Here is a 14,786-nt window from a genome sequence, read left to right on the forward strand (position 1 = left end):
AAAATTTATTTGGTTAAGCCACAAATCTACCGTGCTGAAAAACCTCTAAGTTATTAATACAGCATGGATCCTTCTTATTAAGTATTTTCTGTCTAAGTGTGCTGTCCATTTTGCATTCTAACAACAGAACCATCTTCGCATGAATGGGTAGTTGAAGGGTTGCAGTGAGTGTAGATACAAAACAACATTCCCGTATAATGGGTATGATTTTTTTCTGGGAAACAGCAGTTTTTGTGTGTTTCATAATGGGTATTATTAGGCCAAATAATTATGTGCTTGAATTGTCTTTGGTTGAAGAGGTTCGAGACATTTTAAATTTACATCACGTACAAGGATAGAGTTAATTCTATGAGTCCATATATCTAGGGACTTGAGAAACATGTGTGTGTGTGTGCGCATGTGTGCTTGTGTATGCATGTATGTGTGTTTCTTCAGGGGTATATAGAACTTTTGAGGTTGCTGCAAAGATCAGCCACCATTGACTTCAGATCTCCTTGCTCCCAGTGATGTTCATCGTGCATACAGCTGCAGTCATAACAGATGGGTTATCCTGCCGTCAGGCGGGTCCTCGGTCGGCCGAATTCCAAAGTCTAGGTCCGGCGTTGGTTGTCGTCGCTTCTTCCCTGACGTCAGTGCGGCAGGGGTATAAAAGAGGCAGCCGACACCATTTTCTTCAGTCTTTCTTGCCGCGCGGTGCCCGAAGCAGAAGCAGTTCGCAAGTGCCGGTCAGTCAGCTCCTGAGATTTACGAAAGTATTTCAGCCGAAGTCTTCTTGAAAGCTAAGTACCCCGTTGGGGAAACTTTTTTTGCCTCAGACAGATGTCAGACAAAGTTAATAATTGCATTTCATGTGGGAAGCAAATACCGCATAAGGATTTCCACTCTTTTTGTATACCTTGCTTAGGCCCAGACCACAACGTCTCGGCCTGACGTTTTTGTGCTAGATTCAATAAGCGCACTATTAAGCGTCGGGCGGAGTTCGCCCTTCACTTTTTTGGCAAAAAATTTAATTATATTATGTCGTCGGATACTCCGACTCCAGTTTTGAGCAAAAAACGCAAAGATAAGGACTGACATACGAGGTTGGCACTACCTACTGAAACCACGCTAAGGCCTACTGCCGGTTCTCCAGTACTCAGCGAGGCATCTACGCAGCCCCTGAGTACCGATGACAATGCATTACCGGTGTCTTCAGTACCCGAGGTCGTAGGCTCCTCGGCCCCCATTCCTACTACAGATCCCGACGCCACTCCTGGCAGGGAAACTCAGAATTTAGACAGGCCTGCCATTTCTCAAGGGGTCTTCAGGCCTTCCTCCTTCTCCATTAAAGCCTTCACTAAATCTAAAGCAGCCATGAAAACCAAAAAACAGGTTCCTCAGACCCCCTCTTAAGGCACCATGCCTAAAAAAAACAGATGCTTAAAATGGCTGAGGATTTGATTACTCTTATCAGGGGTTCTCAACCCCCCTCTGACAAAAGGCCCAGATTAGAGGAAGACTACCCTTCCTCAGATCAAGCTTATATTACCTCAGAACTATCTGAGGACCAGGATTATGCCTATTCTCCATTCGAAGACTCTGATGCAGAGGAGTCTATTCCCTCGGTCTCCCCCCCTGAGAACTTCTCTTTTGGGGAAACCCTGCATACATTGAGGGAACACTTTCACTGGGAAGGCCAAGATTACTCAGATTCCAAGAAAAGGCTCAGGGAATTTCTTCTGCTCCCCCAGCATAGGCCTCTGGCTATCCCTCTGGCTATCCCTCCTGTTTTAGATATATTGGATGATGTGTACACAGAAGCCAGCCTTAATCCTGATTCTTTGCCTCCAGCTCCTGTTAAACCAGACAGGTATTACCGGGTTCCTGACTCTCACCAGTTCCTATATAAAAGCCATACTGCTGACCCCGAAACAATTTCACAGGGTCCAAAGGGAATTAAGGCCTCTACTGCTAAAAATCCATTACCTTCAGAGAGAGATTCCAGAGCTTTAGAAAGGTGGGGGAAAAAGTGTACACCTCGGCCACTTTAACCATGAGGGCATTAAACTGTCAGTTCCATATGTTAAAGTATCAACAGTTTTTGATATCTCAGCTGAAAAGCAAGATAACACAACCAGAACAACCAGATTTAAAAGAGTTGCAGGATTTGTTGCATGGTGCAGAGCAAGTTGGTAAACATACCTTGCAGTGTGGTTTTGATGCTTTAGAGGCCTCATGTAGAGCTGCTGTTGCGGGGTCTGTTATACGTAGGCATGCCTGGCTCAAAGAGCAAACCTTACCAGATCATGTCAAAGCTAAATTATTAGATGCACCTCTTCAAAAAGATGTATTGTTTGGTGTTAAAACTGAGGAGGTGCTAAAGAAAATGGAGGAAAAAGCGAAATCAATGCAAACAGTGTAAGATTTCCTGCAGGTACAGCCTCCATGTTTCAGCAGAAACTGGCCTTCAAAAAATTGGTCCTTTCCAGCCACGGACAGTCCTCAAAGGGGCAGATACAGGCGCCCAAGGGGCAGAGGGCAACCTCAAGGATCTTTCAGAGCCAGACAGTGGCAAGCACCAACCCCAAGAGGTGGAGAAGATAGATCACAGTCTTTTAGAAAACAGACACAATGACTTCCCCCTACACCTGCCAAGCAAAGCTTTAATGGCAGCACCTTTGGATGGAAAACTGACATTATTCTCAAAAAATTGGCATATTTGTTACAAAAGACAAATGGATTCTGGACATTATAGGCAGAGGCTACAGGTTCCACTTTCGCACCCTTCCAAAAATGAGAGGCATGCCAAGCCTGCTACAAAATCAAAGGGCAGAGGCACAAAAACAAGTTTCAGCTCTCATGGACATGAAAGCAATTCAAGAGGTACCTGCAAAAGAACAAGGTCAAGGGTTTTTTTCCAGACTATTCCTGGTACCGAGGAAAGACAAAGATTGGAGACCTATCTTAGACCTATCCATCCTAAACACATATCTACAGGTGCCAAAATTCAAGATGATCACATTACAGCAGCTTCTTCTTCCCATGCTGGGCAAGGAGTCTTGGCTGGTAACATTGGACCTCAAGGAGGCATACCTGCATGTCCCTATCAGACAAGATTGCAGAAGATACCTCAGATTTCTTGCAGGTTCAACCCATTACCAATTCTCTGCATTGCCCTTTGGCTTATCTACTGCGCCCAGAGTGTTTATGAAATGCCTGGCATCAGTAATTGCCTTCTGCAGACTACAAGGGATACAAATCTACCCATATCTGGACGACTGCCTGATACTACTGCAGCACCTGGCGTTTGTAATAAAACTGTTGAACTTCCTGGGATACACAGTTAACAAAAAGAAATCAAAACTAATACCCTCTCAACAAATAATTTTCCTGGGTGCCAGCTTGGATACAACCACCCAGGTGGCCTACGTCACGCCAGACAAGCAAGGGCAACTGTCTCAATACTTCAGAAAAATGGCAACTTACCCCAGGCTAACTGCAAGGAAAATCCTGCAGGCTCTGGGATTCATGGCATCTTGCATCCTACTTATCCCATGTGCAAAGCTGCATATGAGGAAACTTCAATGGTACCTGAAAAACTTATGGTCTCAACACCGCCACAGCTTGGAAATAATTATCCCACTCATTCCATGCCTTCAAAAGGAATTTTTGTAGGGGGCTCAAGCTTGCCAAAGAAACACAGGTCTTCCTTTCGGTGTACCTCAAGCAACTCAAATCATCACAACAGACGCCTCAGACTACGCCTGGGGAGCACACATGACAGATCAGTGCATTCAGGGAAAATGGACCTGAAAAGAGAAGCACCTTCACATCAACCAAAAGGAGATGCTAGCCGTGCAAAAGGCTATTATGACCTTCAAAGACCTACTGCATCCAGGCCAGCTATTGATAAGGACAGACAACACCGCAGTGATGTGTTACATAAACAAACAGGGGGGAACTCATTCATACCCCCTGTGCAGGCAAGCCATGACCCTATGGAACACAGCACTGGAATTGCAAATTCAACTGCAGACACAATTCCTGCCAGGGAAGGAAAACACACTGGCGGACAACCTAAGCAGAAATATGACAGATCCACACGAATGGAAGTTGCATCCTCAACTTTTCACAAAGATAACTCAGGCATGGGGACAGCCAGACATAGATCTCTTTGCTACCCACAGAAATTGCCAGTTGAAAAAATTTTGTTCAAGGACCTATCATCCACAGGCCTGGAAAGTGGACGCACTTTCCTTCAATTGGGCAACATTGACAGTCTATGCCTTCCTGCCTCTTCCTCTGTTGCCCAAAGTTCTATTAAAAGCCAGAGCATAGAGGCTGAAAATGATTCTCATCGCTCCAGACTGGCCAAGACAACACTGGTATCCGCTCCTGAGGAGCCTGACACATTCCCCACCATGGATCCTAACTCTAGTCCCTCTTCTGTTGTCCCAGCACAACTACAAAACCCTTCACAGCCATCTCAAAACTCTAAATCTAGCTGCATGGAGAATTCCTCGATTTCCCATCAGTTTCTCCTCTCCAAGGAGGTGCAGGATGTCATCTTGGAGGCCAGAAGACCTTCTACTAGAAAGGCTTATTCCGCTAAATGGAAACGATTTTGTGCCTGGAATCAAGAAAAGGGACAGAATCCTTGGGTAATAAATATACCTCAAATTTTACAGTACCTAGCTGAGATGTTAAACAATGGACTTTCCTTCTCCTCCTTCAAGATCCACGCTTCAGCCATTTCTGCACAATACAACACAGATCTTCCATTATTCTCTCACCCTCTCTTAAGGCAGTTCCTGAGAGGGGCAAGGAATTTAAACCCCCCAAGGAAACCACCAGTCCCTGCTTGGGACCTCAACTACGTATTGGAAGAGCTGACCCTTCCTTCCTTCGAGCCAGCTTCTTCAACAGAGTTACAGTACTTGTCATGGAAAACAGCCTTTCTTCTGGCTATCACCTCAGCACGCAGGGTTTCGGAGCTACAGGCCCTCATGGCTGTGCAACCATTCATCATTTTCCATCAGGACAGAGTTTCCTTATGAACCAATCCTACCTTTATGCCAAAGGTAGTATCCAGTGTAGCTTTGAATCAGACTATCCACTTACCTACCTTTTATCCTAATCCACAAAACAAAGGGGAAAGACTACTACATTCCTTGGACATTCACAGACGACTTTACTACTTGGACAGAACAAAGCCATTCAGGAAATCTGAGCAACTCTTTGTGTCCTATGCTGTAGGTGCTCAGGGAAAGGCTATTTCCAAACAGACAATTTCAAAATGGATAGCCCACTGCATACGTTTTTGTTACTCATTCCATGGAAAAACTGTGCCTGCATGCATCAGATCCCACTCCACCAGAGCCACAGCTACCTCTGCAGCCTTCCTCAGGGGGGTCCCTACCAAGGACATTTTGGAAGCAGCCACCTGGAGTTCAGTGCACACTTTCTCCAAGCACTATCACCTCACACTATACTCAAAATCTAGAGCGGGCTTTGCCACAGCAGTCATGCAGGGCATCCTAGCCCCTCCTAGTTCCACTTAGTGCCTACCACCCTTACTTAGCTTTGGGATTCTACCCATCTGTTATGACTGCAGCTGTATGCACGATGAACATAGTACAATTTTGTACCTACCATAAATGTAGATGTTCGAGTGCTCATACAGCTGCAGTCTAGGTTTCCCTCCCTCCATCCCCTTTTAGACAGGCCTTATGACAAACACTTTTCATATAACCTTTTTGGGGTATTCTTTTATGGTGTATTTGCTTGCAACTACTGTTTTTGATTTGTCAACATTGCATCTTTGCATAACATTATGTTTGCCTTCCTTCTGGGGGCACCTGACATCTGGGGCAAGAAAAACTGAAGAAAATGGCGTTGGCTGCCTCTTTTATACCCCTGCCGCACTGACGTCAGGGAAGAAGCGACGACAACCTACGCCAGACCTAGACTTTGGAATTCGGCCGACCGAGGACCCGCCTGATGGCAGGATAACCCATCTGTTATGACTGCAGCTGTATGAGCACTCGAACATCTACATTTATGGTAGGTACAAAACTGTACTTTCTCATCTGGACCACTGAATAATCGGGGGAAGGGTATATCCCATACATTTCCCATCACCATATGACCCCCCTTTAAACCAGATGTGGGTGTTCTTGGTCTTTACTTTGTGACAGAGAGAGAGAGGGAGGGAAGAGAGATGCAGAGGCAAGGGGTTGTCGTACTGTAGCTGGGTGTAGAATGGAGGTGTTATGCCCATCCTTGGTATAATATGTTGACATTGTCATCTTAGGGGCTTGCAGAGGACATGTTATGAGGAGACATACCATGTCTTGGGGTGATATGGATTTCCAACACCAGGGTCCGCTACTTTGATGGCTGCCACCTTTCTCAACAATCCCTGATCACTGCTGGGGAAATTTTAAAATTTGGCCACCCCCCCTGCACATTTCCACATCCTGTTTGAGAGCAGTGGGCACTCAGATGTCTCATCATTCACTCCCAATAACCTAATTTGGCTATTAGAGAAGCATGGAGATGGCTTTTTGGTTAATAGCAGCGTGCTGCTTATATGGTCACCAGGATAACCTTCTGTAAAGAAATGGTAACCGTCGTTTCTGAAAAGTTAAATTTCAGATGGAGAGAGGAAGTGTAGGTTATTAAGTGTGATCCATGTGTGTTTATGCTAGCAGTTTAGAGTGATGTCTAAAGACTTGCAGATAGGTGCGTGCGTGAATGTATGTGCCTTCTTTGAAGGTTGGGCATCGGGCTGGCAACTCGGCACCGTACAAATCCACTGCCAATAATTAGCGACCAGAGTTCCATTGTGGCGACCCCAAACTGGGAAACGCCGAAAGAGAATTCAGTCTTCTTTGCTACACACCTGCCATCAGTTAAAGAGACTCTGACTAACTCCAAATAAAGTTCAGCTGTCCTAGTAGGATTTTCCTGACATTTACTCAGTTGCCTGCTACAGCAAAAGCCATGGTTCACAGAGAGCTTACAAAGCATCACAGGGATCTCATTGTTGAAAGGGATCAGGAGAAGGGTACGAAAATATTTCCACAGCATTGGATATACCATGGAACACAGTGAAGACAGTCATCAAAAAGTGGAGAAAATGTGGGACAACAGTGACGTTGCAAAGAACTGGCCACCCCTCCAAAATTGATGAAAAGTCAAGACAAAAACCTGGTCAGGGAGGCTGCCAAGGTACCTACAGCAACATTGAAGGAGCTGCAGGAATTTCTGGCAAGTACTGGTTGTGTACTACACATGACAACAATCTACCATATTCTTCATATGTCTGGAGTATGGGTAGGGTTGCAAGAAGGAAGCCTTTTTCTTACACAGAAAAATATCCAGGCCCGGCTAAAATTTGCAAAACAATACATCAAGTCTCCCAAAAGCATGTGGGGAAAATGTGTTATGGTTGGATGAGACCAAGGTTGAACTTTTTGGCCACAATTCCAAAAGGTACGTTTGGCGCAAAAACAACACTTCGCAGCACCAAAAGAACACCATCTCCAAGGTGAAACATGGTGGTAGCAGTATCATGCTTTGGGGTTGCTTTTCTTCAACTGGAACTGGGGATTTAGTCAAGGTGGAAGGAATTATGAACATTTCCAAATTCCAGTCACTTTTGGCCCAAAACCTTCAGGCATCTGCTAGAAAGCTGAACATGAAGAGGAATTTCACCATTCAGCACGACAATGACCCCAAGCATACATCCAAATCAGCAAAAGAATGGCTTCACCAGAAGAAAATTAAAGTTTTGGAATGGCCCAGCCAGAGCCCAGACCTAAATCCAATAGAAAATATGTGGGGTGACCTGAGGAGGGCTATGCACAAGAGATGCCCTTGTTGGAGCTCTTTTGCAAGAAAGAGTTTGCAAATATTGCCAAGTCAAGATGTGCCATGCTGATAGACTCCTACCCAAGAAGACTGAATGCTATAATTAAATCAAAAGGTGCTTCAACAAAGTATTAGTTCAAGGGTGTGCACACACAACAAAGTATTAGTTTTAAGGGTGTGCAGACTTATAAAACCAGCATATTGTATGGTTTTTATTTTTTATATTTTTCCCCCTAATTAGTTTTTCAATTGAATTGCACAGGTTATAGGTCACATTAAAGGTGGGAAAAGTTTTGAAATGATTTATGCTGGTCTCATTTTTTATATCACAAAAAACTTGCATTTTAACAGGGGTGTGTACACTTTTTATATCCACTGTAGTTCTTGAAACTTCTCAGAAGGCTGAGCTGCTGTATGGAATTCTATTCCAAGTAACAATTTTGTTTGAACAGAACAAAGATGCTATGACTTTGCATAACCAAATCTGAAGTGAGCAAGAGAAGTGACATAAAGTATCATTTAAGTTGTCCCCTCTTTCCTCCATTTTTTATTCAGGGTACTGATTGCTAATAAAACAGCAGTGATGTAGCTTCTTCATTGTCATTATTTCACCTGAATATTTTTTTCTGCACACTCTTGCAGATATTTTGTGGTGGTGTTTGCTCCAAAAGTTTGAGTTACTACTCAAGGCATGGAACATTAGCAAATTCTGGCATTAACAGTACTATTGCTTTGCTTTGCATCAAAAGCTGAGTGTTTTGGGATTTGAGTGTGTAGCTGTGACTGTAGTAACACCCATTTCTCATAACAAAGTACTCATGTTTAAAATATTTCATATTTCTTAATAAACTAATCATGTTTAAAATAAATGTACTATTGGTATTTAAAGCTGACTTCTTTCGTTATAGCACTCAATATCTTAAGCAGAATATTCAGTCAATTTACTGCATTTAACTGGGATGTCCAACTGAGCAAATTTGTGCCTGTTTTCAGCAAAGTCCCAGGGAGAAAGTGCTCCACAGTTATGAGGACAAAATGAAAGCAAATATTTTATAAAGAGGTAAATAATTATAAGTAAGTAATTTGTAAAGAGGTAATAAACATTGGAGTCTAATAGGATTAAATGGGAGCATACATGCTGTGGCATTATTGTTTTACCGTACTTGTTTTTTAACTCTCTTAATTTGCATCTGTTGCAATGCTGTTGTCCGTGTGATACTCCAACTTCATGTTACTCTTTATTTGCTTCAATCTAAGATGAAAAATTGTGCAGTGTTTGCACCTTAGCCTAGTTGATGGTGCTTAAAGCATGTCTCTGGAAAGACAATGGAAAAAAACTGAATTTTTGTAATATTTTAATACTCTGCAGAATACACATAACTTTGAATGACTTTATGGAGCAGGCATACTAGTATGATTTTGTTTTGTATACATTCTCTTTCCTCTATGATACTGTCTCTGTTCAAAAAGGAGCAGGTTAAAATGTTCTGCCTTTTGTTATTGGAAACAGGATACAGCATTCTTGTTCTTTTTGTAACATTTTCTTCTTTATGGTATCCATTTTTTTTTATTGATTTCTCTCCAGTTTTCTTTGGTATTTGCTGTGTGTCCATGGTTTTAGTGACTTTGTTAAAAAAAATGTCTTGTTGCTCGGGGGCAGTAATGTTAATGTGATGGGATCGCCTTCAGAAGCCGTAAATGTCACATCAACAGATTTGAAGTTATGTCAAACTATTTTTTTGATCATTAGGCCTAGCTGTGCTTCTGGAAGTCGCTTCTTGTTGGGACTAGTCATTGCCAGGTACCCTTGTAGAGTTTCTAACATTATCATATTTTGCACACCATCAGGGATCATAGTCTTGTAACTGTCAGTTATTTATTTAAGGAATTTACCTTGCATTTTCAGTTTCTCCCTTTTCATCTGCTTTCTTTTAGTTCCTGTGTTTCTTCAGGCCATTTTCCAGACTATTGTCTCATGTATTGTACACCTCATTACTCCCAGGGCTGATGTCACATACTGTCCACTATCTCAAGGATTGTATTGCAAGGCCATTTGGAATCACTGCTTGGTGATCCTTCATATGCCACAACATTTCTAATTTTTACATATCAGAGAATCATAGTGAATAGATTGTTTAGCTTTACACATTTTACATAATCCTTTGTCTAGATTCTTATAATTCATTGTCTTTTCACAGGCAATTTAGTTAACAGTGACCTCCATAAAAAAGTTCAAAGCTTTCCAAAAGTGACAAATTAAAAATATGAAAGCTTTCAGTCAGACTTTATTTAACAACTTCAGTACTTTAATGCATTAACATTCTTGATAAGGAGATTTCATATATTGGCCCATTGATAACAGATGATCCAAAGTTCTGTTAGCCAGCTGAAATCATCATGACTTTCTGAATGGACAGTTTCTTTTTTTATGGTGGTGAGTTGTGTAGTTAATAACGTGGGCTCAGACTTGTTTAGTCAGTGCTAGCACATGTACATTTATAGGAAAAAGCTTTACTCATCTGTATTAAGACTCCTACAAGTGTATGCAGCATAGATCTTCAGTTTTTGGGATTTGCTACATCAAGTTGAAAAGAATGAGTTGCTGCCATTTGTACAACCTACATGTCCCCAAGCACAGGATTATGTTTGGAAATGATTTGTAGTGTGTGTGTGTGTGTGTGTGTGTGTGTGTGTGTGTGTGTGTGTGTGTGTGTGTGTGTGTGTGTGTGTGTGTGTGTGTGTGTGTGTGTGTGTGTGTGTGCGTGAAGGGGTTGGGGGACTTAACAAGAGCTGAGTATATTCACATTGATGGGCAGTCACTCTGCTCCCATGGTAGATGTAGCTGTGTTAGTAGGTTAACAAATAGTGCTAAGGGTGTGACTGACTCATATTAGGTTTATTCATGCTGGCACTTGAGTGCCAGGAAGGAAAGCATTTTCATTGTTTCAACAGACAGAACTGGGCATGTATTCTGGTGGAGCACAGGATAAGTGTCCCAGACTGATGCATGTTTTACCGACATAAGCATGCATGAGATGTAACTGTACAAAGATACATGTGCTCATTATGCTTGGGCATGGCTGATTGGCTAAGGCAAAGCTGTTTTAATGTGATCTCATTGCTGATCCTCCCTGTCTACAGTAACCAAAGCAGTAAAGAACTATAAGAAATTTCCCTTTCAATCCCTCACCAAGAAAGCTTTAATGCAAGTCATGCTCTTGTTTGTCACATACTGTTACCTGACATGGAGTGTGTGCTTAACTCCCCCTTTCTAATGTGGCCTGAGCTTTTCACACCTTTGTTTGCCAGCACAAGTAAAGTCCTGATCATCCTCAGAAACGAGCTAACTTTTTTTAGAGAGTGTATGCATGAATTTATCTGCAGTGTTAAGCTACTGGCCCCATTGTGCGGGCTGACATTTCCATCAACTTACTTTAATTGGTGGTTGCAAGAACCTTTTTAAGCCACCATGTCAGTTTAAAATGTATTTTGCCAGTCTGCCAGTATCAAATGTTGCAGTACATGTTGAAATTTCATCTGCATTCTTTCTCTACCCTTCCTTCATTACAGGTACCTGTTTCAGTAGCTATGATGGCTCCACAGATGATCACCCCTCAACAGATACAGCAAATCCTTCCACCTCCTCAGTTACAAGCCCTCCTTCAGCAGCAACAGGCAATGATGCTTCAGCAGGTAAGTGAAGATTCATTCTTCGCCTCTCTTATCCCAGTTTTAACAAGATGTTCCCTCCCATTCTCCAAGGGTGCTAACAGTCTTTTCTAGTAACTGAAAATTAATTGTGCACCAGTAACCTGATCCCATTTAAATAGATGAAGGGACTCTGTAAGGTATACTAGATTGAGGCATCCTGTGCTCACAAATAGTATGACTTCACAGCTTCGACACTTTATTAATGGAACTGCATAATTTATTTATTTATTTTTTTACTTTGCATACAGCACAGACATTTTGTAAGAGCTGTATCCCCATGTCCTGGGATGTAGGTCCTAAGAATGCACTTTCGGTAGAGCAGTCTCTGTTAGCCAACCTGCACCTCAGATTGACCCTGTGATGTAGCAGATTTCACGATAAATATAAAACTGTAAAGAGAGTTCAGAGATGATATGTGCACTACAGCCTGCAGATTCTGACATTGAAACTAGCAGGCAGTGAGATGTAAATGGTATTTATGCTGTATTCTCAGGATTGGAATAAGAGGAATAAAAAAGTTTATTGGAATGAGAAAACTGTGACATTTTGGCAGAGGTGTGATTTGAAATCAACAATGCCAAGAAGCTATGCATATTTTCTTTTCTTTTAAATCTATTAATGAAAAGTGTACTTTTAATGAGCCATATTTTTTGTATTAAGCCTTAAAATTATTCTGTTAAAACTAATATCAAGTTAGTGTACACTATCATTAGGATTACTCCATGTTTTTACAGATAACTTATACCATATGAGCAGAGTGCTTTTATTTATTGTACAGGTGATGGGGAAAGCAAGAGAGAGGGACAGACAGATGGTGTAATGTAAACATACATAGCCCTTCATAGTTATGCTAAGTGTCTTTTTGCCTGTGTACTGTTAGGGGAACACACTTTCTCTTATGTTACATACATAGCTTTAAAATACATTCAGAATGCAATGCCCTGTGTCATTGTAGAAGTAAGTATTAAAGTTGTGAGTTTGTTGGCCAGCTGAAATGGAATCTGAATTATAACTGTATAGACTTTACCAAGTACAGTATATTTAAATTTCATTTGCAGATGAACAGCTTAGCATTGTTCTACCGTAGCGTACACAAGTACATTTAGAGGATTAATTTTATTTTCACCTTTTTGTAATCTGCAGGTTTCTGAATACCCACATTCTAATCTAATTTGATATAACATGGGTTTGTCTTGTTGCAGGTTGAATGTGTGCATTACATAATCATTAGAGCTGTGTAGAAGATGTTAAAACACCAGGGCAATGGGAAATGTTCCTACAGAATGTCATGTCAGCTAAGTAGCATGTGAAGTGTTAGCATTGTTTTGAAATGTTCTGGACTAGTATGCTCTACACTTGATATAGCAGGACTTTTGTTAATTATGAATACAAAGCCCTTCGTAGGTTTGAAATTCTATTTATGCATCAGGCATGGTAGCCAACATTGTTTGCTTGACAACATTTCTGCTAAATATATTAATAGCGTATAGTTGATCATAAAAGCTGTGGAACCTAATCTTTATACAATTCCAGGAATATTTTACACTAGATGAAATAGCCAGGTTATTATATTACAGTGTTGTTTTATAGTGCTTCACCAGTGTTGTAATTTGAATTTCTTTTGGAATCTCATCACCCTTGATAAACAAACAAGCCTTGCCAAGAGCTTTCCAGTACAGAAAATATAAAACCTTAGTGTGACTAGCTTCAGAATATTCAAAATGAAAGTGTTTTTTTTAAAAAAAATCTGCCTATAAACCAAAAGCATCCAAGTTTTTCTGGCCTTGGAAGCCTACAGGTACACTTAAACTAGTTTTTAAGCTGCTTTTTGTTAATATGGAAGAAAAAGTTTTTTGTTGCATTTTCTTGTGAAATGAAATTCAGCCTATAATTCCAGTGTGAAAATGTTAACTTGATTTGCTAGAAAGTTAAGACCACTGACATGAAAAGGCATGGAATGGACATATGTATAGAAACACAAACTACAATACTGTGCCATTGTTTTTGCATGGTTGTGTAGTATAGGATTAAAGCCAAACGAGAGGCATAAGATAACTTTTTTATAGAAAACTTGCTGTTACTATTGTTGTCAGTTGAAGATAATAGACTGCTTTCACCTGTTTAAACAAGGAAGTAAGCCAGGTCACTTGCACCATGGTGAAAGTTTTTGGATACTTGTGAAATGTGCATTAAAAGCCACTGTGTACAGATGTACATAGTTATTGCACATACCCTGTCTCAGAAAATTAGATGTTAAGTTGTCCAATCTCACCTTCGTTCTTGCTGGATGGGTTCGGAGCCGATCCTCTGCTCCGACTTGGCCACTTCTATAGCTTGAGAGCTCTTTACTGGCTCGAGGCTACCCCTTATCCCAGAATGCCCAGCGTCGGCTACCCAGATCTCATTTGCCGCTTCAGCTGCGTGGTTGCGTGAATACTGGCTCAGGCTTAGTATAACTTTTTTCTCTGTTTAAAATTCAATAATTTACTTGAAAACTAGTATTTTCTTCACTGTTTTATAGTAGTTTGTAAGTTTTAGTCCAAAATCCCTTATCTTGTCCTTTGCTGTGGTTTTTGTGCTGTGTTGGCTGTCACCCCTTAGTCGCTAGGCCTTCTATTTGTTTACATGAACTTGTTTAAGTTAGAGAGCCCCCCCCCCCATTAAGTACAGCCATTTAAGTTAGAGGCTCTCCTTTTAAGGTTTTCTTCAATATAATTTTTATTATTGTGTAGTGTGTCTGTTTGTGTGGTACTTCCTTATTTTTTTCTTAGTATGTCTAAGGAAGTTAGAACCCCAGGGTTCATAAAGTGTGACTCATGCTGTTAGAACATGTCTGACAGATGGGCACACTAGTTGTGTTTACTGCTTGGGGGCTCTGAACCTGCAGGATTCTTGTTCTGTTTGTCATGCCTGTAGTCCAAGGGTCCTGCAGGAGCAGAAAAACAAGCTTATTCTCCGTGGATCATTAAAACAGGATTCTCCGGCTAAAAACATCTCAGCCAGTGAAACCTTTGAAACCAGTCAAGCCATCGGCTCCATGTTCGGAACCAACTGATGAGTTTGACAAACCAAGTGCGACTACTCCTCCATCGGCTCCAACTGTTACTTCGGGGCCATCTCCGAGCCACAAATGAGCTAGGTCTCCTTCATTGGAGCCGATTCGCTTAGTGCCACAATCACCTTTACTTCAAAGCAAGACCAGTCATCGCTCATCTTCCCAC

General features: G+C 41.5%; 1 protein-coding gene across 3 annotated transcripts in view; it reads left to right on the forward strand.

The window, feature by feature from the left end:
* LOC122806392 (forkhead box protein P4-like) overlaps positions 1–14,786 on the forward strand; it is a 1,692,547-nt gene that overhangs the window by 1,010,786 nt on the left and 666,975 nt on the right. For all 3 annotated transcript variants that reach the window (XM_044076752.1, XM_044076754.1, XM_044076753.1), the window contains exon 4: positions 11,425–11,547. In XM_044076752.1, coding sequence (XP_043932687.1) covers positions 11,425–11,547 — 123 coding nt within the window. The remainder of the gene's footprint in view (positions 1–11,424; positions 11,548–14,786) is intronic.

Source organism: Protopterus annectens, chromosome 7.part0 (assembly GCF_019279795.1).
Source record: "Protopterus annectens isolate FY-2018-M chromosome 7.part0, PAN1.0, whole genome shotgun sequence".
Lineage (NCBI taxonomy): Eukaryota > Metazoa > Chordata > Ceratodontiformes > Protopteridae > Protopterus > Protopterus annectens.